The sequence below is a fragment of the Hoplias malabaricus genome, chromosome 15, assembly GCF_029633855.1.
Source record: "Hoplias malabaricus isolate fHopMal1 chromosome 15, fHopMal1.hap1, whole genome shotgun sequence".
NCBI lineage: Eukaryota > Metazoa > Chordata > Actinopteri > Characiformes > Erythrinidae > Hoplias > Hoplias malabaricus.
The window spans coordinates 28464124-28489460 of record NC_089814.1 but is presented as its reverse complement, the minus strand read 5'-3'; the positions used below and the strand labels follow the sequence as shown (position 1 = coordinate 28489460).

Genomic DNA, 25337 nt, shown 5'->3' with positions numbered 1-25337 from the left:
AATGCCACAGACATGTGACCTAAAGTAACATGATGGTTTGTAATGGGGAAAAAACATCTTGCAATAAAAAATTTTTTTTGTCAATATGCAAATTTGGAAAACAATGCAACGCTGATAGAACTGGACTGATATGATCAAATTTTCTGGTTTTAGTTAGGACCTTCTGAACTAGCTGAAATTTACTTTCTTTTTTATTTATTTACTTTTCGCTCTAGAACTTCCTGACAACAGTGTGTTACCATAATCAACCTGGAAGTAAAGCCTGCACACTGCAATGTTTCTGCATCATGAAGGGCTAGAAGCTGTTCTAGTAATGTTACCTATTTGTTTGTCAAATGATAACATGAGGATTTATATTGGCCATCATACCCACTAGGTTCAGCTCCAGCTTCAAAGGAGATTCATATTTTACAAGATTAAATAACAAGAGAGGGGTACATTTCAAAGATTTAAATGGGATACATTACACTATATAAACATGACATTTGATAAACATGAGGTATTTGAAAAGTTCACTTTAAAAAATCAGATTATAAAATTCAGATTTTAAAAATACTGACCCATAAATTCAAGTCTAAAAAAATCAGTTTGCCAAAATATGAATCTATGCCAGTGGCCAACCAGCGGGCTTATAGCATTGCACAATTGCTGCCCCTTTGTCGCTGTGGCACATTTATGAGTACCTGTCCAAGAATCCTAATAAATAAGTTGAGGACTGTCGCGCCATGTCCTCCACTCTAATACTTCTGTTATCATCATTACCAATAAAGGATGTTCATTGTACTCAACCTATGCTATTCCTCTACCGTCTCACACAGCACTCGTTTATTAAGGCACTTCATTCGTGGACTCATTAACCCACTTTTCACTCATCTACTCACGATCCAGGACACCAACCAAACCTTTGACCAAAGTACCTCTCAAACTGATCATTCTGTAGCACTTAATAACTAGCATCCCTGCAATATTTGATGCTTGGCTTCATACGCATTTCAAAGCCACCCTGAACTCCTACCCAAAATCATCTGAGTTCACCTCCCTGTTTCCACATTTACTGGTCAGTACCAGTGATCGCTAAGTATTTAACAATTAACTTACAATTAATAATTGTATAATTGTATTAATAATTAACAATTTAATACAATTAAATACATTTTTGTGGCCCTTACTGTAAGGTTAAATGAATATATTCATTATAGATGCACCAGAATGTTTAATAAACATTAACTAAGCATTTCATAAACATTTGGAGTCCTTAACTAATATTTAGTGTGACCTTAACTGTAAAGTTGTAAAGGGGAATGGGTGGTGGGTCTTTCAGAAACAAGCTTTCCTACAACCCAGCAAACATGCAATGTCAGAAAGATGTTCAGATTATGCCTGTATCAAGTCGGTTGGTCCAGAACCCCTATTGCACATCTGTGGATGTGCAAAACATTTTCATGATCTACACATCTGACTATAGGACCTCAGCTGGACGTTTGTGGACTTGCCAGACATTCTCACTGCACGTGGGACTTTAGCTGGATGTCTGTGGACATGCAAAAAAGGTTCATCGTTTGCACATCTGACTCGGACCTGCAGTTCGGAGCTGCGTTTGTGCCACAAAAATCATCGTTTGTGCTAGCTGGTACCATTTTTGAAGAATTACGTAAGGCAGCCCATTAGTGGCAAAATCGCGCCAAAGTGGTCTCATTCGTTCGTGCCTGGTTTGTGCCATTTTCATTTTTTGAGTTATTCAGCCATATAATGTCAATGAGTGGCGTCACTCGGCCCCTCATCAACGTCCAAATCGCTCCAAAGTGGTCTCATCCGCGTTCCGGACTTGTCGTGTTCACATATGCCTCTCACAGACTCGTATGAGATGTAACCTTTACTATTTAATAGAGCATTTATTAATCTGCGATGCGTCTTATAAATATCAGCTTTGGACGTTTAGACGGTGTATTTCAGATTAGCATGTAAATTATATCTAAAATACAGCGTCTGAATGTAATTGAACCTAAGTGCGTGTGTGTGTGTGTGTGCCGACAGCGAGCATATATCGGTCCACTGACATAAAAAGGCTGGCACACCACTGACTGTAGACCACTGCTGGTCCACCATCGGACCACTCAGATTACTGTCCTGTACAGGATAGAACTCATTTTTAATCTCCTCAAACAGATTTTAAATTCACAGAGACTTTTATTCTGGAAAACAAACTAATACAAATATTACTAACAACTATGAGAGCTATAATAATGAGTATAAGCCTGATATCAAATGATTATGATAAAAATGTGCTGAATTAAAATCATGTACTAATCTTATTTATAAATAATAACAAACGAACCTAATGAAGGAACAAAATGTAAATTGGACTGTGAATGGAAAAGTGCTAAAATGTGGCATTTTGTCTAAAATTCTGTTTAATCACCAGTGGTCCACCCAGAAAACGCTGTGCAAAACACTAGTGGACCTCCAACTTTGCCCTCAGTGGGCCAAACTGCAGTGGTACGCTGTTTCCTTGCTATCAGTTTGTGTGTGTGTGTGTGTGTGTAAAATTTTAAATGAAATTCTTGTAACATTCATTTACATTTAAATTTACATTTTGTCTTCAAAAAAGTTGATACAAGCAGAGAAACATTGAAAAGCTCAGACCCAGAGTAGGTGCACATGTGTATAAATCCTATTATTATTATTATTATTATTATTATTATTATTATCACAATTAAGTGAAAGCTTTATTAATTCAACATGTTAATAAATAAAAGAAAATGAACAATATTATAAATAATTCATAATTAATTAAAATTAATAAACTTGAGACTTTCCAGTGCCAGTCGTAGGTAGTCCTTTAGACATTTTTTGCCTCTGCTTCTGTAGGAGTTGGTAGCACCGGGTTCTTCATTGCAGCAGCTGTGGGTCCAAAAATACAGAATATTATTACAATGAATTGTTAAATAGACGCAGCATAAGAACTTCACATATACCAGCTGTATTATGGAATAAATTAAACTGTATATAAGAAATAAATCATTTGACCTAGCTTAAATTATTAGACCAGAGGACAGAAATAACTTATAATAATTAGGAATTAGGATTATGTACTAACTAAAAATAGGCAGTGTTAGGTAATGTTTTTTATTTGAAATGTTTACCATTAGGTGTCAGTAAAACGCTTGGATTAACGCTGAGGATGAAGAGGATTGCTCATATGGAGAAGGGTATCTCTGCAGGCCGGAGGCAGCTCCAAGTGGACCGTACAGCTCCAAGTGAGCTTGGAAGGACATTTTAAGCACGACTGAAGCATGTCGCTGGCTTCGAGATATGTAGTTGTTGTAAAGGCTCTGGAGATGACCCAGAGGCTAAAGAACCCTTTTTATTTGTTTTTGAAAACGGGTGATATGGAGCTGTTTCTGAAAGCTTGTGTTAATGAGCAGGGTCTCAGGGTCAATGCGATGTTTGTGGTTAAACCATGCCCCTCACCCCAGAATTTTAAGGCATGGAAACTGGACTGTAGGGCCCTCACCTCAATTCTTAAGGCACAGATACTAGACTGCAGGGCACCTTGTACACCACAGTTCAGACAGTGTGTATAGTTTGATACTTTTAGAAACCTAGGCTGTCTGGTTAACTGTGATGTCCTGCTTTGTGTAAAATGCCCTGCACAAAATAGGTATCCTAGTTATTTTCTTTCTTCTAACACATTTCTATAACTAATGCAGCAGTGTGATCTTTGGGATATTGTGTTAGATTATTGTGTACTTTGTAGTACAGCTGTATGCCTGGTGACCATGTAATAACTGTTTTGTTTTCAGTGTTAATATTGTACCTTGTAAACATTGAGTACATTATATGGAGTACATTTTCAGCATTATGTGATTTACAGACTTGTTTGTGGTTGGCTTAATATGTGAAATTCTTGCAATAAAAAGAGAATAACCATTTAACTGAGACCACATGTACTGAGAATGATAATGTTTGCTTACATATAGCCTACTACTCACTTCTTAACAAGAGACATGACAGTAATTATGGGTTCATCAGCACAGCTCAGTGCTGGGGTGCTATATATTCCTCACCTGGCATTAGGTTCTTGTTTCTCTACTCCAGAGAATCCAATTCTATTGTCAGTATTTCTCTACAGGGATTAGAGAGGTAGTGTGTGCACGTTTGCACATCTGTGTTAGTAATGGGTGCAACTTAATGTAGATTACATTAATTATAAATTTGTCCTCAAATATATGTACATATGATGTATTTCAGAAATAAATTAAACTGAATAAATGAACTGTATAAAAATAAACTGATAGCCCTTCGGGCGGCACGGTGGTGAGGCAGGTAGTGTTGCAGTCACACAGCTCCAGGGACCTCCATGTGACTGTCTGTGAGGAGTTGGTATGTGGATAGGCGACTCAGTGTGAGTGTGTGTGTGTGTGTGTGTGTGTGTGTCGCCCTGTGAGGGACTGGTGTGTTCCTGCCTTGTGATTCCGGTTAGGCTCCGGACTGGACCCACCACGACCCTGAATTGGAAAAGCAGTTTCAGACAATGAATGAATGAATGATAGTCCTTCTACAAATTCACATGCACAATCCAGGTAAGAAGAAAGGGAGGCTTTCTGACAGTCTAAGCCAGTTTTATCCAATTCTGATCCTATTCTACCTGTTCAAACAAACTTGACTCAACTAATTTTGTGAGTAGGATGTTCCAGGACCTGGTTCTGATGCCAAATCAAAGCATATGTGATCATCTGAACACAAAGAGTAATACATAATACTCTATAACAAGGGTATACTTCTGTAAAGAATCATTTAACACAGCGGTCCCCAACCACCGGGTCGCGACCCGATACCGGGCCGTGGGCCATTAGGTACCGGGCCGCACAGAACGTTTGAATTTTTCTTTTTTTAAAATTGATTATCAGTCTGAATGTTGATGTTTTATTTGGAAAAATGACTTCTGTGCGGAATGACGCACAGACGCATACAGCCTTTAGCCCAAAAATGAGTGAAAAACAAACATCTTTGGCAAGCTTCTTTGGAAAGGGGAAACGGTCCAATGAGGAGACAGGAGAAGAGCCTACGACTTCCAAGAAAATGAAGTCTGCATTTAAAAGACAATATCAGGATTCCTACTTAAAATACGGGTTTATTCCTACAGGTGATCTGCAACCAAAACGAAACGGAACAGACTGGACGTACGGAACACACTTCGGGTGTCACTGTCTCCCATTACCCAGAGATGGGACCGGCTTGTTGCAGAGAAACAAGCTCAGGGCTCTCACTAATTGACATTATTATTATTTGATTGACTTGTTCACCCTTTTATATAGAAATGACCAGTATTGTGACTTGAATCGTGTTTAGTTTTATATTATAATTATTTTTTATTAGAAAGGATTTTCGTTCTAAAATAATTATTTTCGTTTACAGAGATGTTGTTGATTATTAATTTATGAACAAAGGTTGCTTATTGTCTGTTGATGTTTGCATTTGACATAAGACCACTGCGGATGAGTTATTATTAGATTACGTCATTGACGATTAGCGAGCAATGTAGGCCTGAGCATATGAAGGCCGGTCCGTGAAAATATTGTCTTAGATGAAACCGGTCCGTGGCGCAAAAAAGGTTGGGGACCGCTGATTTAACACCATGCAACGGAACTAGATGAAGTACAGTGAACTACTCTGAATGTCTATTTATATTCACCTAACTTGTAGCTAAATACACTGACTATACTACACCCACTATGACTGAGTGGTCATGGTAGGTTTGTTGAATATTAAGATTATTTGCAAATTATTAGCACCATTTCTACCATGTCCATTAATGGAAAGGAGCTGCTTTAAATATTTATTTGAATAGTGGGCCATTTTCTATAGTGTTACTTAAGGGTTTACACATTTAAACTGATTATAATCCGATACAAAACAAATAATACAGTCCTATAGTTTTGTAATCAAATTAAAATAATGATTGTAGACATGAGAGACCTAATGGATTTAATAACTTTGTAGTTCACCCCATAATCAGATTACCAAAAATATATAATTAAAATATCAGAAGTGCTATGTATTTCGTTTTCACTGAAGCCTAATATTTTAAACTATAACTAGTAGAGGGTACCTAGTTCTGTTGGAGATAAACTATGCCCTTTATTCAAATCACAAAGGCTGCTTTTCCTACATTCGCCTTCCCACAAAACATAGATCGCCCACTTGATGGTTTCCGCCCACTTGCTGCGTACGCCCCTCCCACTTGCCGGCCTCCGGCCTGCAGAGATATGTTGTTGACGGGGTTGGATGTCCAACTACACCTTCCTACAGGCTGCAGCGAGAGGCTTCTCGACTGATAGGGTTGGGGAAAGCTTTTATATTATTTTTTTGGGGATGAAAAAAAAAACTTTCAGTGTTCAACTAAACAAAAAGAGATGTGTCATTTCAGCATATGCAGATGATTTTACTTTTGTTGTGAAAACAAAAGAGGAATTAGAAATAATGAACCAGCAAGAGACGAGTTTAAGAGCTTTGGACCGTAATAGTTAAGAAGAATGTGCCATAATTAACATGAACACAAAAAAGTGTTCATATTTTCACTAAAACATCTACCTCTGCAAGAAAAAGACAAAAGGTGAACAAGCAGCCATTTTCCCTTCATTTACAAGCCTTTACTGTCCAAATCCACGTTAAATGTTTTGACTAGACAAGGCTGGTTACTATTTTTATAGTCAAATATTTCGTTCCACATGTGTCAGTTTGCGAGTTTTATTGGCGCTATTCGCCAGCTATTCCACCTTAAAAGCCGAAGCTTGCGCTATAACTTTTTAAACGTTTTGAACCACTTAACCATTTAAATCATAAAAACCAATTGCATGTGATGTCACTAAAAATATACCTACATAAGTAAAAGACAAAAATGGAAAGAGTCGCCTCAGTTTCCCTGAATTTACAACAATGTACTCTCTAAACCACTTTAAAATTTTAGACTAGACAGGTCCCATCCTATTCCGTTCAGCAATAAATGTCATTTTAGGAGATCCTAGCTTTTTATTCACAATTTATGTATTCAAGCATTTAGTTCCAGCTCGAATGGGTCAGTTCTAAGCGTCTTGTTTGTTATTCTCCAGCTTCTTGATGAATACTCCTTTCCAACTTAAACAGCTATGTGAAGCTAATGCTAAGTTTGATAAAGGAAACTCGTTTTGAAACACTCATTTCCCATTTCTGTCCATTTCAAACATAAGACCAACTGTACTTCACGTCACTACAACAGCTGCCTACTTTTTGCTGTGTACTACCAAGATTTTAATAATTATCTAAATTTGAAATTAATACAGAAATGGGAAAACACACATGACCTTTATTTTGAAATGGCACACCAGAATGACGTGATATTAAGGGCGTGTCAATCAGGTGGTGTACATCATTATGAAGTTAAAGTGGTGTTTGCAAACTGGATGATTCCTTTTAATAACACTGAATATGTAAGCTTTTTTACTGTTTACAGATTTACTATAGTAAATTGTTTACAGATGTACTATTCTAGTTCCTTATTCGCAGCTCCCGAGTCCTTTGGCTCCTTATTCGCAGGTCCTTATCCAGTCCCTTTCGTTCACCGCGACTCAATGAATCTGGATCTGCGAATAAGGAGCTAACTTCAGTCTGCGTAATAATGGCCCGTAATGGCTTCGTAATAAACAGCACTGGACATGATAGAGTATGTGGAGAAATTGCGCATTTGGCTAAATTCATTGGACATTATCTGTCATTATCTCTAAATTTTCAAAAAGTCTCACTGAAGACACAATATAACAGACTATTAATATCCTGAAGATGAAGAAGTTTTACTGTAGAATTGTTTTTTGTAATTTCCCTGTGAATATAGCACATGACATGATAGAATATGTAGAAACATGAACTTTGGGTACAGGAGATGGTGTGTTCTCCCTGTGTCGGAGTGGGTTTCCTCCGGGTGCTCAGGTTTCCTCCCACAGTCCAAAAACACAAGTTGGTAGGTTGATTGGCGACTCAGAAGTGTCCGTAGGTATGAGTGAAAGTGTGAGTGTGTGTGTTGCCTTGTGAAAGACTGTCGCCCCCTCCAGGGTGTATTCCCGCCTTGCGCCCAATGATTCCAGGTAGGCTCTGGACCCACCATGACCCTGAATTGGATAAGCGCTTACAGAAAATGGATGGATGGATGGATAAACTTTGGGTATATGGCATTTTTTTTAATTGTCAGATTATCAAGAATCTGAAATTGATTTTACAGAAGGTGTAGTACAAATATAACATCTCAAAGTTTAATTCATAAAGTTATGTTTGTTTAACCACTTAATGTCAATGTGTATATTCACAATGCCTGGTTATTTCCAATATTATTATATTCTTGTTTGCTAGTACGGACCAAGCCTGTAGAGGCTGAAACCGGGAGGTGAACTCAGAAGTCTTTGGGGAGGATTAAAGGGTGGTTAATGTATGCGTATGAAGCCGTATGAATGCGTATCAACCTAAATCAATATTTCTCATGCTAAATTTTGAAATGTGATTAAAATGTGATTAATTTAGATTAATTAATTACAAAGCTTCTAATTAATTTGATTATTTTTTTAATCAAGTCCCACCCCTAGTCATTACATAACTTCACTTATGCCATTTAATTAATCAGGTTGCCTGGCAACATTTTAACATAAAAGAGAGTCTTAAATATGAATAACATGATGTAAAAAAAAGCCTAACCGGGCAGCTTGGCTAAACAAGGCAAAGTTTGCAAGTACAAGTCCTAAAGGCCAAGCCTATGTGTGGATAGAAATTACATCCCAAACAGTCAAAGTATCAAGAGAAAAATGTATACATGTAACATTAGTTAATAGGGAGTCTTAGGTATTATGGGCCAGTGAGGTTAAACAAGGACTAACTGACTTAGTCTCTATTTACAGAGTAAGAAAAATGAAAGGAAGTTTATTTAAAAGACATTTTGGACCATAACTATTGAGAGCTGGTCTTTATCATGATAAATAACTATGTTCATACGTTCTCGTGTTTTGAGCTATGAAGATTATGATGAAGATTTTGAACATGGTATGTAAGAAACTTCAAAAGTTGGTTCATAATATTTAACACTTTGATACTATGAAAATTATGCCCAGTGCATCAGTAAAAGCCTTGTTGACATAAAGAATATTACTGAAAGCATATCTTGGCTGTAGGACTCGCCTAAGGTCAATCAAGACCAACATTTGAATCAGAGTATTATTTTATAGAAATGTTTAAAATTGTGAAATGATCTAATTAAATGATCTTTTCACACATTTAAACATTTCTATATGGTTATGGTTAATAATGGTCTTTAAATAAACTTCCTTACATTTTAAGCTTTAGGACTTAGGCAAACTTAATCTTATCAATGCCTTGTTTAGCCTCACTGGGCCAAGCTGCCTAAATTGTGCTAATTCTTGCTTCAAAGAAAACTTCATTAATATATGTAAAAATATACTTTTTTGAGGTACTATTTGGGATGTATTTTTGGATGAAAACCACAAATTCCTTTTGTCTTTTTTACAGATATTCTTTTCATATTTAAGGCCCACTTTTATCTTAATATGTTGCCAGGCAACCTGACTAATTGCTATAAAATGGCATAATAATAAAAATATAATAATATTGGAAATAACCAGGCATCGCGAATATACACACTGACAGTCAGTGTTTAAACAAAGACACATTTATGAATTAAACTCTACACTTGGGGATATTATATTTGTACTCCACCTTCTGTAAAATCAATTACAGATTCTTGATAATCTGACAATTAAAAAATAGAAATTCCATAGGACATACAAAGTCCATAGTCCAGAGCCTACATCGAATCACTGGGCCCAAGGTAGGAACACGCCTTGGAAGATACACACATTCACTCACACAATCACACCTAGGGACAATTTTTAGAGTTGCCAATTCATCTATCCACGTGTGCTTTTGGACCGTGGGAGGAAAGCGGAGCACCTGGAGGAAACCCACACAGACACAGGGAGAACACACAACACTCCTCACAGACAGTCACCCAGAGGAAACCCAGGCAGACACAGTCACCCGGAGGAAACCCACGCAGACACAGGGAGAACACACCACACTCCTCACAGACTGGACTTGAACCCACAACCTCCAGGTCCGTGGAGCTGTGTGACTGTGACACTACCTGCTGCGCCACCGTGCCGCCCGTGTTTTACATCTTATATTTATGAGTAATTTCTTCAGGTTTATTTATTTAGTTACATAAGCTCCATTTCTCAGTACTGCTAAATTGAAGCTCATGTGTCCGTATGATTAAATATGTTTAAAAAGACAATAGGCTTTCATGGGGTTTCCTAACTTTTCACATGAATGTATAACTAAAGTTCATGTTTCTACATGCTATGTTCATATCACATGCCATGTTCACAGGGCCATGACAAAAAAAAAATCCAAAGTGACATTTCTTCATCTTTAGGATTCAGATAGTCTTTTATACTGTCTTCAATAAGCCTTTCAAATTTTTGAGACACTTTAAAAGTAAAAAGATAACATAGTTATATTGCATCTGCGCCTTTCAGATGTTTGAGACACTTTGACAATTTGGAGATAATGTCCAATGAATTAAGCCAAATGTGCAATTTCTCCACACATACTATCGTGTCCAATGCTATGCTCAAAGGGCCATTACAAATCAATTTCACAGAAATATTTCTTCATATTCAGGATATTAAAAGTCTGTTATATTATATTTTCAGGGAGCCATTCAGAGTTTTGAGACAATTTGAAAATAAAGAGGTAATGTCAAATGAATTAAGCAAAACACACAATTTCTCCACACATTCTATCTTGTCCAATGCTATGTTTAAAGTGCAATTATATAAGTTCCACAGTAAAATTTGATCATCTTCAGGATATTATTAGTCTGTTACATTGTATCTTCAGTGAGCCTTTCAGATTTTTGAGACACTGACAATAATGAGATAATGTCCAATGAATTAGGCCAAATAAGCAAATTCTCCACACATTCTACAGTGTCTAATGCTATGTTTATAGGGCTATTACAAAATAATTCCACTGTAAAATTTCTTCATCTTCAGGATATCAAAAGTCTGTTATATTGTGTCTTTAGTGAGCCTTTCAGATTTTTGAGACACTTTGAAAATAAAGAGATAATATCCACGGAATTAAGCTAAACGTGTAGTTTTTCAATGTTATGGAAGTTCGTATTTCGCCATCTAGCGGCGACAGAATGCAACTAGTGCACCATTTAAGGAGGAACAGAGAATCCAAATAAGTAACCAACTTCAGCGTCGTAAGTGGATGTTGGCTTGACCCCAGTGTTGAACGAGCATTCTCCAGTAACATAAATATATGTTCACTTTTTACTTTACTTCTTCAAAGTTTGGTTCTGTGGCGCTGCGAGGCTTGTGGAGAGCGGCTGCGCAGTGCACGTTACCTACCTCTAAATACATCCCCCGGTTTGTTCGTAGGCTATTATTTATTAACAATCCATCCTCTAGAAGAAGAGTAACAGATTTATCTGACTACTATTACCGCAGCTCAGTCTCGTTGAGTATGTTTTTCTCTTTTCATAAACTGAATGTTAGCTTTGAATAATCTTATGACGTTACACGAAACCTCCCCAAACTTGACACAAGCGGGCCTTCGTTAATTTGCAGGGCCTTACGCAGCGACCACCCAGGACCATTATTATTCCATATGTACATGCTGCCACTAGGCACATCTATAAGTTACCTTGGCGTTAGTTTCCACTGTGGTACTGACAATATTCAACTGTACATATCAGCCAAACCAGATGATAAACGTCTTATGAATTTGGACAAAACAAGACTTTGTCTTTCTGGATCTAATACTCCTGTTGTCAGGCTGTTCCAGCAAAAACCTCAACAGGAATCTTACTAAAGCTAAATAAATAAACCCTATCAGCACAGTTCTACAAAACCTTCACTGGCTTCCAGTTAAATTTCTCATAATAAAAAGAAAAAATTGATTTAATACTTAAATAACTCCTAATTATCATCTTAGTATAAATCAAAAATGCACTCATCCTACAGTATTAGACCCATTTCATCTTACAGAAAAAAACGGATATTCCAGTCTCTATGAAAAATGAATCATTTGTCATAAAATGACAAAACAAGAAACAATTAATATACCCATTTACACTTGTGCTTTAATGACAAAGGACAGATCTACAGACCCGGCCAATGGCTTTTTAACATTTATACAAGCATGCAGATTATGCATTCTCAAACTTCTATACTATGAATTTAAAAAATATTTTTAAACTACTGAGCAGACAGTTACAACCTATTTTTCATGTAAGAAAGTGACAAAATGGTAAATCATTTTTAAATAAATTTTCTGTTAGACAGGACAGGGTTTAAAAAAAAACATAAATAAGACTCATGTAGATTATGCCAGCATCACATTTCATAAATAACTTGACAATAGCAATATATTTATTTTAATTTAGACTTGTAACAATTAATAAGAGACTGTCAGCTTTGAGAGTATTCATGTTTTATATAAACCAATTGCCGTAGAAACTACCAGGGGCAAAGAAGTCTTAGTATGCTCAGTCATGCTTTGTTCAGCAGAATTATCCTTCTCTAAACATACACGTAGACCCAGGCCAAACCTATGCCTAGACTATATAGTTTTTTTACTGACACTGAAGGTACAAGTAAATGGCCCCTTAAATATTTTGGACAAGTCTCACTGTTTAATTTGATCCATTTATCAAGCATTTATGGTTTTGGAATACAAATATTCTGTATCTTTCTGTTTTCTGTTTCCAAATCATTGCTTGATTTAAATTCCAGCACGCTGAAGCCAGGGAGAAGTACATTTACATCAGAGTTGAGCTTCTCAAGGGAATGGAGTATATAAGCAATTTAGAAAATAATTTACACAAATATTTTGCAAGTATTTCAAAAGATGTGGCAAACCCCTAATGATAGTTTTAATGAGACATGTAATGTAATGCTATGCAAAAATATTACCCAATGGAAAACAAAAAACATTTATTAGATAAAGTAATACATAAAATAGCCTTTCAAAAATCATGAGGGGTGATTATCTTGAGTGTGTGTAATGCAAGGGACTTCATTGAAGCCATAACAAAAGGGACCAGCCCCAAGACTGCATAGCAAAGCATGAGACTCTTCTTGTTTCTTTCAATATTACAGCAACAACCCATGTTTTCAGTAGAATCTATATCTATGAATGGGTAAAACAAATAGAGGAAACAAAGTGTCAACTAATTCATTCCCAGATAACCATCAAAAACTTAAACCTGCTTGAAATATGAGCTTAAAATATTTTAATTTTAAAATATAAACGTTTTAATTTCATGATTATATAAACGAGTACTAAGTATTTTTCATACACAAGAACTAAATCCACTAGTGCTGTCAAATATTTACGTGGATTCATTCTGACAATATATATTCATCACATCTACACATCCAAACCAACGAAAAGTATTTTTCAAACAAAAATAGGTTTTATCCCTAATGTAATTGCTTCGCAACATCAAGAGTAACCAATTATTAAAAGCCCAATTTGACTGGATAAGCAAGTCCATAAGCAAGTGTATTCCTTGATAAATAAAAAACACTGAGCAAAATCATGAGGTTGTATTTGTCACTCATTAACTTATGTTTAAAATATGTAATCATTTGCCATCTTTAGTGAAGGCATTGCCTCATGGACATTCTGGTCAAGTCGATGGTACTCCACACTGCGAGAACAAAGGCCATCCCTCCAGCGTCGACTCTGAGCCAGGAGCATGATCTATACATGTAAAGAAAACCAGCAAATTTTGATAGGGTTAAGGCAAGCACTCAAAAAGAATCATCTCAATAGAACACTGAGGCTACATTTACACAGAATGTAAGTGTGGCCCAAAGCTTTCTTTTTTTCCTGCTGTTCACACTGTCTATATAAATGTGACCTATATCTGACATAAGACTGAACAGATCACACTCCTAAACTGGCCCACATGTGCAAAAGGACAATGCTTCAGGCACTGCCCAGAAGCACAAGTCCATCTGTTTCAAAATACTTTAATTTATTTTTTTTTAATGAAGCAATGGGACAGGACTGGTGTTTTATGTGCAGCGCTATATCATAAAACATTTATTCCAAATGCTCCATGTAAAAAACAAAGTATTAAGCCTGAAGAATATTCAAATGTGAAAAAGTTTCTTTCACACTAAGTGCAAATTTCTTGGGTCTCTTACAAACATTAGGTGTCCAAAGAGAACTAGACAATTGGGGAGACTGTCTATTGTCTCAGATTGGGGAGAACACAACATTCACATCACTGTTTATTATGATCCACTCTTCTTGATTCTCCTCACAAATACATGCACTTTCACTGACCAAACACAGATAGGCACTGTACTCTCCTCCAATCTGATGGTACAGTCTTAGCACTTTTATTACAAGGGAAGTTTGGAGAAAGAAAGAAAATAAATAAAAAAGAAAGAAAGAAAGCTATTAAGTTAATATCAGGGTCAACGCATGGATTTACCCAGAGAACAAAGTGGCATGCCACCACAATGTATAGGTTTTTCATTTTTTGCAAGGTCTTTTTTTTTTACAATGCATATGTAATAAATGTTAAATACATTTGTTTAAAAAAAAAAACAAATTCCCAGCTGTTGGCATCTGAATGACTTGAGTGTCAATGTTCATTTTATAAAATGAACACAATGGCAGCAAACCTAGTCTCAAATCCAAATGCTACTTCACCTGTTTGGGAGCATTTCAGATTTCAACAAATTAGAAGGGAGAGCCAGCCAATTTAGAGGAGGCAATACACAAAATCTGTGCAAGAAAAATCACTATGAAATGGAAATACGAATTTGAGATGTCACCTAGTTATCTATCATCCAGCTATCTGAGCCCAACTGCCTCAGATAGCAGTAGTGCACCAAGTCATGAAGCAGCCTCAAATGGAACAGTTAAGGTCTGTTCCATTGACACGAGTGTAGCACTAACATCAGGATAGTTTAGGGCAGTAGTACCACATATTGCAGTCTTGAGTCCCTTTAAAACTCAGCACAGGAAATTCTTTCACCGTGTCAGCCCTATACTGTTGTTATAGATATTCCAGTTACTTTAATGACCATGTATTAATGAGCAAATTACTTTAATGTTAAGACTATAGTTATAATCTAAGAAATTAGTCTAAATAATTACAGTAATTCTTATAACCCCAAACTGATAATTATATGATAACTGACATTGCTGTCACAGCAGTGCTTTTGTGTTTGAGGTCCATATGAAACTAAAGACCGCGACACTGAACTGGAAAAGTGGTTACATATAATGAATGCATGAAGCTAAATCAATAAATTAAGTAATTGAATCTGAATTCTGAATATTTGAATTATATTTGTCCGAATTTAGAATAAGGGTGGCACGGTGGATCACACAGCTCCAAGGACCTGGAGGTTGTGGGTTCAATTCCCGCTCCGGGTGTCTCTCTGTGAGCAGTGTGGTGTGTTTTCCCTGTGTCTGCGTGGGTTACCTCTGGGTGACTGTCTGTGAGGAGCGTGTTGTGTTTTCCCCGTGTCTGCGTGGGTTTCCTCCGGGTGACTGTCTGTGAGGAGCGTGGTGTGTTTTCCCCGTGTCTGCGTGGGTTTCCTCCGGGTGGCTGTCTGTGAGGAGTGTGGTGTGTTCTCCCCGTGTCTGCGTTGGTTTCATCCGGGTGACTGTCTGTGAGGAGTGTGATGTGTTCTCCCCATGTCTGTGTGGGTTTCATCCGGGTGACTGTCTGTGAGGAGTGTGGTGTGTTCTCCCCGTGTCTGCGTTGGTTTCCTCCGGGTGACTGTCTGTGAGGAGTGTGGTGTGTTCTCCCCGTGTCTGCGTGGGTTTCCTCCGGGTGACTGTCTGTGAGGAGTGTGGTGTGTTCTCCCCGTGTCTGCGTAGGTTTCCTCCGGGTGACTGTCTGTGAGGAGTGTGGTGTGTTCTCCCTGTGTCTGTGTGTGTTTCCTCCCACAGTCCAAAAACATGTTGGTAGGTGGACTGGCGACTCAAAAAGTGTCTGTAGGTTTGTGTGTGTGTTGTCGTCCTCTGAAGGACTGGTGTATTCCCGCAGGACAGGGTGTATTCCCGCCTTGCGCCCAATGATTCCAGGTAGGCTCTGGACCCACCGCGACCCTGAACTGGATAAGCGGTTACAGATAATGAATGTTTAGAATATTTTAATTACACTTATCTGTATATATTTTTAGGGTTCAAGCATGCAATGTGTAGGATTTTTCTTATTTTTTTTCTCCTGCAATGTTGTACAGAAAACCATTGGTTGTACAGACACTAGACTTGGAGTGTAGATGTAGTTTTTGTGCATCTCAGTAGGCAACAAAAACGGCACTGACTGGCCTAATGCTGGGGCTATAGCGAAGTGCATCATGTCAAATTGCGTATCTTATTTGAATTCTATTTGTATGGCATTTGATGAACTTAATTTCAGGTGGCTGAAATATCCAGATTTAAAAATTCTGATTAAAGAATCAGATCCTAACAATTAATATTACAAAAATCTAAATCTAGGCCAGAGTTCAACGGAGCCCCTAAAGGGACTGGGGGAAAAATAAAAAAACACTATTGATTTTGCGTTCCCTCACAAAACGTTTTGCGTTCCCTCGCAAAATGCATTGCGCTCATTTGCAAATGTTTTATGATACACAATTGTCTTCGTGACTCATTTAACACATCAGGACACTGCAGTTTCCAGGGAAATTCAGCCACTTGAAACAGAGATTATATATGTATTTATTTATCTCCACTAACACACAGTTTCGTTGCCAGTGCGAATCATTCATACATCTGCAAGGAACTGCCTAACATCAGAGGAAGTTGTGAACAACAAGTGCAAGTCAGAACGCCGTAGCTCCACGTATCTCCATAGTAAGGTGGTGTATGAGACGTAGGCGGCTTCGTGAAAGAAAGTAAAAGTGTGGACGGCTGGGTTTATTTATTGTTATTGACTGGGGTAGGGGTCAAGCTAAGAATCTTAACGAAAAACCTTTACCAAGCAAAGACTCTCTTAAAAGTCCGGTCATTCAATAACAAGATGGAGGGTGTAAGGTAGTGGCTTAACACACAGAGATCTCAGGGCACGCTGCAGAGACGTGGCTCAACGCGATGACTCCAGACACGGCTGTGGAGCTAGAGCCGGTCGCTACACCATGCATTTCATTTTATCTGGGAATTCTGTTTTTTAAAGCTGCAGTAAAAAGGATATCATTTTCTGCCAAAAAACTTTTACACACATTACTCCAACACACTACCAATAGCTACACATTTATTTATCCCCTTTCTCTCCCACTGTTTGGAAACTGTGTTCATTGTCTGTATCTCTGTACTGTTCCGTAACCTTTGTCCATGCGCTTGCACTTTAAATTTTCTCATCCTCATTTCATAGCAGTTAACAACACAGCACCAAACGTTTCAGTTGGCGCTCCCCAGTAACATATCCATGTTTTCTGCTCAGAAGAGATGCTATGTCTTTATATTTCAGTCCAAGATCAAAGTAAAATTCAACGAGCTGCTCCATAGTTCACCTGACACGCACAGCAAGCACATAATCAACAGCAAGCACAGTACTACGGAGCCCACAAAGTATTTGCGAGGGAACGCAAAACTATTTGCAAGGGAACGCAAAATCAATAGTGTTTTTTTATTTTCCCCCAGTCCCTTTAGGGGCTCCGTAGAGTTCAACCAACGGGCTTTTCAGGAAAAGTAAACTTCCACAGAGTTATTGTTTGGTTAAAACTGCAATCATAGCACCTTTATGGAGGTATATTTGGAGCAAAACACTTGAGCACCTGTGATAGTGGAATTTGTAGGGGTAGAAAATAGTAATGTGTATCAGTAAATTTATAGTCACTCATTCATTATCTGTAACCCTTATCCAGTTCAGGGTCGTGGTGGTTCCGAAGTCTACCTTGAAACACTGAGTACAAGGCAGGAACACACCCTGGAAGGGGTGCCAATCCTACGCAGGTTGACTGACACACACACACACACACACAAACACTTTTGAGTAGCCAATCCAGCTACCAATTTTTTTTTTTTTTTTTGGATCATGGGAACCCCAAAATCATGGAGCTTTGTAACAGTGACACTACCTGTTGTGCCATCATGTCAGTCTAAATAAAGGTACAAAAAAAATATCACATGCTCATAGTTTTGCTACAGTTTCAGTTGGTATATGTCAAAAATATACTCAATAATAAGAGCTCTTTCAAAGTTCCAAAGTACGTTCTGTGACTCATTTAATGCGCTATTCCTCAGTTTTCTGTCACAAACACGCGTTCTGAGATATAATCCAGTGTTTAAAGCGAGCTGTGTGTCGTCTCTGCGTTTCTCCATGGCTGTGTGTCAAAGCATGTGCATCCCATGCTTGAAAACAATGTTTTGAATGTTTGATTTGAATTTGCACTTGATTTGAGAGCAAGGGGAGCATGCGTGGGCGCAATCACAAACAAGAACCAGTGAATCACAAACACTACCACCCCCACCCCCCAAGCCCTGCCCCCACACCCCCTCAACAAAGGTACCACCATAACTAACCGATTTTCTGTGGGGAAACCCTGCTACTTCAGCGGGAAGGGTGTACATATCTAGCATTAGAAGGTGACAGACTACATGTATACTTTTTTTTTTTGCTTAATTGCAGTTCTGATAACAGTCAGATAAGGGTCTTTTTTAATAAAAATAAATTGAAATATTTAGGCTACTAAATAATCAGTATGGTATTTGTAAATATATACCTTTCTCTTGTTGTGGTAGGTGATGTAGGCTATGGCCACCAGAAAAGCAATAATAACAAGGTGGAAGAAAAAGTGAGTGTCTTCATCCTGGGTATTGTAAATGGTGGTGTCCTTCATGTGTACACTAATCTTTCCTGTGTTCTGAGTCACGTCTTTATCCAGATCCCCATCCTCCTCCTCTGTTTTTTGCTTATAAATGTCACTTGGAGCATTATCTGAAGTGTATTCATCATGGTCATCCTCATCATCATCTTCGTCATAGTTGTCTGTTTCAAACAAAACAGAAGAGGTAGTGGACTCAGAATTGAAAGTTGTTTCTGGATCATCTTTTTTTAAGTCGGCAGGACTGACTGGCTTGGACTTAGGAGTGCTAGTGGTCTTTGAGGAACTAAGTGTCTCATCATTTTGCTTCAGTTCAGAAGACTCTGTGCCATCTGAATTCATAAGAGAAACAGTGGTTGTTTTGGATGAGGCTGATGTGGTTGGGGCTACAGTGGTAGCTGCTGCAGTTGAAATGACACCAAGAGGGTCATTAGGCCCTGTGAGTTTTGCTGCTCCGTCCTTCAGTAAGTTCTGAGATGAGGTCTTGCTGTTCACTAATGCGATTACTGATGTAGTCTCAGAGGTGTTTGGGGCTCCCGGTGACACAAGATCTGCAATAGGATGCAGTATATTCAGTGTAAAATACTAACAATACATTAAAAAAAAAATACACTTGATTCCATAATCCATACCCTATGAAGCACCACAAAAGAGCTGTAGATATTCCACTGGACAATGACATTCAGAAAAACACTTCATGAGAAAAAAATTCACACACTGGGCCAACACCCATAACTATTCAAAAAAAGGAAACGTGTTTACATTCCCATGGTTTTTAATTTGTTAGCCAAGGGTGAGGAATTCAGTCTTAGGAATTAAGCCAGCTACTCTTAAATTCAGATTTGTACATTAAGTTTCTGTCAGCAATAAAAATAGGGCCGTTTTGCACATTAAAATAACATCAGACCACTTTCATGTGATATTACTTGAAATTAGGGGATGGACACAAGGATAGAGATGTTACATGCAGTTGGAAACACATCTTAAACAATAATACAGCACTCAGTCTGATTAAGCCCAATTTATAAGTCTGCATCAGGGTTGTATAAAATATACAAAAAGTTTGAACAAGGGAAAAATACAGATGACACAAAAAAGAAAAAAGGGGTCACCACAGGTTAACAAAAGCCGGCTTTGTATTTGTTTAATTGCTTAATTGTAGTATTTGTTTAATTCCTGACATATCATGTAAATTATGCTCTGTCCCAAACATCGAAGTGCATTTTAAAGATTTATAAAAGTAATTCTGCTACACTGTGTACTAAATAGTGTAGAGAAAGGTGTTTGCGATTCAGCCCTAGTAGTGTGGCGGTGTAATTGCAGAGTGTCCCAAACACCAAAGCAGAAGTATAAAAGCTCACAATGGCGCAGGGCTCTTACAAATACATAAGCAGACGTTCTTTCTGTCCACTTTGTGAGTTTCACCAACAGTGGAGAAACCTACTAAGTGGTTAAATAAAATATAGATACATGGGGAAATAAATGATTGTATTAAAGATATTTGCTAATTCCTGCTAATTTTGTATTTGTAACCAAAATAATAAGAAATAATACATTTCTTTTTGCTCTGGTTTTCACATCGTTCTCTGCATACATTTTTCCACCATTGGTGCATATAATACTACACACATTTTTGGGGGCACAAGATAGATATTGTTCAAAAAGAGTTTTCAGATATTAACTATATAGACAGAAACTGCATTTTTTACTTAGTCATTTACTTCTAAATGATCATCATTATTAAAATATTTATAGATTATAATTTACTGAGTACATTTAAATCAGAATACATTTATTTTTACTCATGTATATTACTGAGGAATCTACTTAAAATTACATTTAAGTAATTCATAAAAAAACTAAATATTTTAGAGCAAATGATGAATAAGACCAAACAAAATTAGTTGGTATACTTTTGGACGCTGTCTGCATTAAAATCAACTGTAGCTATATAGGCTTTCTTTTTTAACCTTTTTTTGGGGGCGTTGCTTAAACGAAAATAATTACTCTTCTCGTGTATACTTTTATTTGAGTATTGATAATGTTTCTCTACTGTTGCACGATGTGACTGACAAAGTGGAGAGAAACTACTTATTTATTTGTTGATAGAGGAGTCAAAGTCCAAACACGGAACTTCTTCCTTGAATACAAATAAAAATCATTTTAAAGAACATTTAGCAGTTTTGCGTGTCCGTTACCATGGCGATAGCTAGCTATCCTTGTTGTAGTGCTATAACAATGCAGACATTTTGTAAATAACAAAATATATCGACTTATTTTTAGACGTTTCGATTAGCGCTGGGGGGCAAGTTTCATTTAAGAACATTAAATCATATGAATTGCTAACCCGCATCATACGTTAGATTTTTTTAAAGGTCAGCAACAACCTAAGGAACACATATTGTAACAGTAATCTAGAGAGTGCATTTTATAATCTAACGTCTTATTTGAATATTTTAATCTATCTAGCTACACAGTGTAGCTCTACTAGCTTCACAAACTGAGCTGGAACGGAATAAATCTAATTTGTATTCACAGATTTCTCACGAGAAGCAGAACACAACATACACAACTCACCTTTAAGTAGTGGCAAACAACCAACAGGCACAAGTTGTAAAAAGGCCATGATTGCTATAAAGGTAGCGGATAAATATTTTTGTTCCATCTTCGTCATCGCCGCCATCTTGACTGGAGTGAATAGAGCCGTGGTAGAAGAGGGGAGTGATCACTTCCCTCAGCTCAGCCCCCACCTGCCGTGTCATCTACAATGCATTTGTAAACGTGGCAGTACACACGACGAACCACTATGAACATTTTCACTAGTGAATATTAATTTTCTGATATCAAGAATTTAACTTTTACCAGTGAACATATTATTTTTACGTGTAATAATTCAATTAGAACTAGTATAATTATACATTTCACACGTAACAACAGATTTTACCTCTGTTGTATTTAAATTATTACTAGTAAAAAAATAATTTTCAATAGTCAAAATTGTAGTTGGTATTTTTAGTTGTATAGTTCGTTATACAACTAAATATAATTATAGTTTAGTTGTATTTAGTTGTATAATTCGTACTAATGCTTGTATTAATTATATTTTTACTAGTACAAATTTAATTCTTACAAGTATAAATAGAATTTTTACTAGTGGAAATTTAAATCTTACTTGTAAAAAAATTATTTTTTGATATCAAGAATGAAATTTTGACTAGTAAAAAATTAATTCTTGATATCAAGAATTATTTACTTACCTACTCTTATCTAATTTTATTTACTCTTGATACCACTTATCTATTTCTTGATATCAAAAATTTATTTTTACAAGTAAGATTTTAATTTCCACTAGTAAAAATTTTATTTTTACTAGTTCAGATTTATTGAACTCTTTGAAAATCAGGAGAATGTTCATCTGTGTTAGAACCAGCCTGATTTCCACCTGACATGATCTGATTCCATAAATGAGTGCCAGGTCCGTCGTCAGCATTATGGGAGCATGTTTAAATCTATCCATTTGTTTAAATCTATCCATTTGATGCCTACTGTCACTGCCTGGGGGATTGTTTCCAAAGATCCCCGGTTGCCATGTCCGCAACATGCCTAGAAATGTGAGGTTTTTAAAATAAATTGACATTGGATCAGAGTAGATAATTTTTACTTAAGTGAATGATTTTAATATTTAGATATAGCTTATATTGTTGTGTTGGTTCTTGAAAATCTTTTGATTTTGCCATCTTTAACATTGCTTAAAATTTTGTCTGGCAACTATGCTCCCGTAATGCTGATGACGGACCTGGCACTCATTTATGGAATCAGATCATGTCAGGTGGAAATCAGGCTGGTTCTAACACAGATGAACATTCTCCTGATTTTCAAAGAGTTTACAGAGCTGTTGCGGAAGCCAGAAGGCAACACTCCTCAGGCACTAGTTCAACAAGCACAGAAACAACTCAGTTGACTTCTGTACGGAGTTCATTCTGCCGATGTGTTCGCATCATTTCCATGAATCCCTATATGTTAGCTAGCACAAATGCAGATATGTTAGTTAATTAGCTAGTTAGATAGATATCAAGTTTGTGCCCTTTGTAGTATTAGCTTTGTTCACTAGGTCTGAAAAGAGCCAGTAAATATAGCAAGTAACTTTCACATCATAAGGATATTGAATCTTTTTCTATCAACTTAAAAAAAAGCTACATTTCCTTTGGGGTCAATAAAAGTATCCATCCATTTATGTCGAACATGCATAGCTAGACAAGTAGGGAATGTTACAGCTTGGTCCTGAGCAGTTGTGTAGTGTAACTGAGTACAATAGTTGCTCAACTAAGGCGTGCACTCCATTGATTGTGTTGTGTGTTATTACCAACATGTTTACTACAGTTAATTTGTGTCCGGTTCACCAGTATCTTTTGTTACTAGACGGAAGTCATGGACGTGGGAGAAAGCCTTTGCTTAAATGGCAGGTGAAGCTTTTCTTGTTACAACATCCTTACCAAACAACCATACCCAATTTACTGGATTCAGAGAAACTTGACAAATCAGGCTTAGGTAAGATATTATGGCTGATATATTGCTTTGCACAGCTTTGTTTTACAACCCCAATTCCAATGCAGTTACGTTGTGTAAAACATAAATGAAATCAGAATGCAATGATTTGCAAATCCTTTTCAACCTTTATTCAATTGAATGCACTACAAAGACAAGATATTTAATGTTCTGAGAAAATTAGTTTTTTTGGCAAATATTCACTCTTTGAATTTTAGGCCTGCAACATGTTCCAAAAGAGTTGGGACAGGGGCAACAAAAGCATGGGAAAGTTGAGGAATGCTCGAGAAACACATGTTTGGAACATTCAGGTGAAACAGGTGAGTGTCATGATTGGGTATAAAGAGAGCATCCCTGAAGGACTAGGTCATTCACAAGCAATGATGGGCTGAGGTTCACCACTTTGTGAACTACTGCATGAGCAAATCATTCAACAGTTTAAGAACAAGTTTTCTCAACATGGAATTTAGGGATTTCATCATCTACAGTCCATAATATAATCAAAAGATTGAGAGAATCTAGAGAAATCTAAAAACCCACACTAAATGCCCGTGACCTTTGATACATCTGGTGGTACTGCATTAAAAACCGACCTCATTCTGTAACAGATATTATTACCACATGGGCTTAGGAACACTTCAGAAAACCATTGTCAGTAAATGCAGTTTGTCACTCCTACAAATGCAAGTTAAAACTTTACCATGCAAAGCGAAAGCCATTTATCAACAACATCCAGAAACGCTGCAGGTTTCTCTGGGCCCAAGCTCATCTGAGATGGACTGACACAAAGTGGAAGGTCTGATGAATCCACATTTCAAATTGTTTTGGAAATCATGGACGTCGTGTCCTCCGGGCAAAAGAGGAAAAGGACTGTCTGGATTGTTATCAGCGCAAAGTTAAAAATCCAGCATATCTGATGGAATGGGGGTGTATTAGTACCCATGGCGTGGGTAACTTGCACATCTGTGAAGACACCATTGATGCTGAAAGGTACATGGGAGCAACAAATGCTGCCATCCAAGCAACGTCTTTTTCAGGGACGCCCCTGCTTATTTCAGCAAGACACTGCCAAGCTACATTCTGCACATGTTACAACAGCGTGGTTTCGTAGTAAACAAGTGCGGGTACTAGACTGGCCTGCCTGCAGTCAAGACCTGTCTCCCATTGAAAATATGTGGCACATTATGAAGCGCAAATTACGACACCGTAGACCCTGGACTGTTAAGCAACTTAAGGTGTACATCAAATAAGAACAGGAAAGAATTCCACCTACAAAGCTTTAACAATTATTGTCCTCAGGTGACAAACGCTTGTTGAGTGTTGTTAAAAGGAAAGGTGATGTAACACAGTTGAAAACATGCCCCTGCCCCAACCCTTTTGGAATGGGTTGCAGGCCTCAGATTCAAAATGAGTGGATATTTAAAAAAAAAAAAAAAAGTTTATCCATTTAAACGTTGTTTTATCTTGTCTTTGTAGTGTATTCAATTGAATATAGATTGAAGAAGATTTGCAAATCATCATATTCTGTTTTTATGTTTTACACAACATCCCAACTTCATTGGAATTGGGTTTGTATGATTTGCTAGAACATATCCAGTTCATGAATGGTTTAATAATTGAATGAAATGTTAAAATGATAAACTGCAAAGTGTAGTGCCCCCTAACCCAAAAATAAACAAATAAATAAATGACTGGCATCAAAACAAAGTGATAGTGTTGTAAAAAATTTTTCTCACTATAATATTTTATTCATTTAATTACAAAATTACAAACAGAATATTGTGGGCTGTAATCTTAAAACGTGTGTTAATTCTCTATTCAGTTCATTACTGAGGAGTATAGGCTTTAATTACATGAAATGTTAAAGGAGACTATGGCTGT

At 37.1% G+C, this 25337-nt stretch overlaps 1 protein-coding gene across 1 annotated transcript; it reads right to left on the bottom strand.

Moving 5' to 3' along the window:
* Positions 1 to 12178: 12178 nt before the first annotated feature.
* Positions 12179 to 21666, bottom strand: c15h5orf15 (chromosome 15 C5orf15 homolog). The gene is made up of 3 exons (XM_066645868.1): positions 21489 to 21666; positions 18810 to 19462; positions 12179 to 13815 (listed from the first exon to the last, which is right to left on the bottom strand). Exons 1-3 carry the CDS (start codon positions 21592 to 21594, stop codon positions 13684 to 13686), a joined length of 891 nt encoding a protein of 296 aa, XP_066501965.1. The 5' UTR covers positions 21595 to 21666; the 3' UTR covers positions 12179 to 13683.
* Between the last annotated feature and the right edge of the window lie 3671 nt (positions 21667 to 25337).

Bases quoted from the DNA above. Each gene is read 5' to 3' on its own strand.
- c15h5orf15 (XM_066645868.1), bottom strand. From the start codon at position 21,594: ATGGCGGCGATGACGAAGATGGAACAAAAATATTTATCCGCTACCTTT. The intron at 19,463-21,488 runs GTGAGTTGTGTA...ATCCTATTGCAG, and splicing joins TTGTTTGCCACTACTTAAAG to ATCTTGTGTCACCGGGAGCC. The intron at 13,816-18,809 runs GTATATATTTAC...TTACATGTATAG, and splicing joins CCTACCACAACAAGAGAAAG to ATCATGCTCCTGGCTCAGAG.